Source organism: Pygoscelis adeliae, unplaced genomic scaffold (assembly GCF_000699105.1).
Source record: "Pygoscelis adeliae isolate BGI_AS28 unplaced genomic scaffold, ASM69910v1 Scaffold129, whole genome shotgun sequence".
Taxonomy (NCBI): Eukaryota; Metazoa; Chordata; class Aves; order Sphenisciformes; family Spheniscidae; genus Pygoscelis; species Pygoscelis adeliae.
In genome coordinates, this window is record NW_008825431.1 from 369,467 (window position 1) to 370,132 (window position 666).

At 64.1% G+C, this 666-nt stretch overlaps 1 protein-coding gene across 1 annotated transcript in view; it reads right to left on the reverse strand.

The window, feature by feature from the left end:
* Positions 1–666, reverse strand: part of LOC103922817 (putative cation exchanger C521.04c) — an 8,156-nt gene that overhangs the window by 4,166 nt on the left and 3,324 nt on the right. The window contains exons 2-4 of the mRNA XM_009331015.1: positions 432–553; positions 219–327; positions 9–124 (exon numbers count right to left, since the gene is read on the reverse strand). Coding sequence (XP_009329290.1) covers positions 9–124; positions 219–327; positions 432–553 — 347 coding nt within the window. The remainder of the gene's footprint in view (positions 1–8; positions 125–218; positions 328–431; positions 554–666) is intronic.

A 666-nucleotide genomic window follows, 5' to 3' on the forward strand; every position in this document is an offset into this window, starting at 1 on the left:
GACCCCCCAAAGGGAGCCCCCACAACAGTGATGAACATCATGGCAGCCACGAGGACGTAGAGGAGCGAGAGCCACCAGCCAAAGAGCAGCAGGTAGAGGACGTTCCCGCACGTCACCGTGGACCCTGCGGGAGGGGAGGCACCGGATGGGACCGTTGTCACCTGCAACGGCCCAAATCCACGCTGCCAGCGCACAGGGTTGTCCCCAAGGCCACCCACCTCCGGAGCCCCGGATGACGTTGAGGTCGGAGTAGAGCTCCTTGACGATCTCCGATCGGTCCTCCCAGGGCCGCGCCGTCACGTGGCTCTTCCATTTCTTGAAGCCAAACTGCAGAGAGATTTTTTTTGAGGGGGGGCGGAGAGAAAAAGAAAACCCATTACAGCCACCCAGGAGCACCCATGGGTGTCCCCACCCACACCGTGGGCACCCACCTTGTAGTTGTTGGAGAGCTTGTTGGCCTCCACGGCGTTTTCGGCTGTCAGGGTGGTTTTCACCACGCAGCTTTCACAGACCTCGTCCGAGTGCTGCTGGCAGCAGGACGGGGGGGACGTGGCTGCAGGCGAGACGGGGGGGTGACAGGGGGTATGGGACCCCCCCACCCCACCCCTGGAGCCCCATGACCGGCCCAGCCCATGGCCGACCTACCTGGTGGGACGCGGGGGCGGT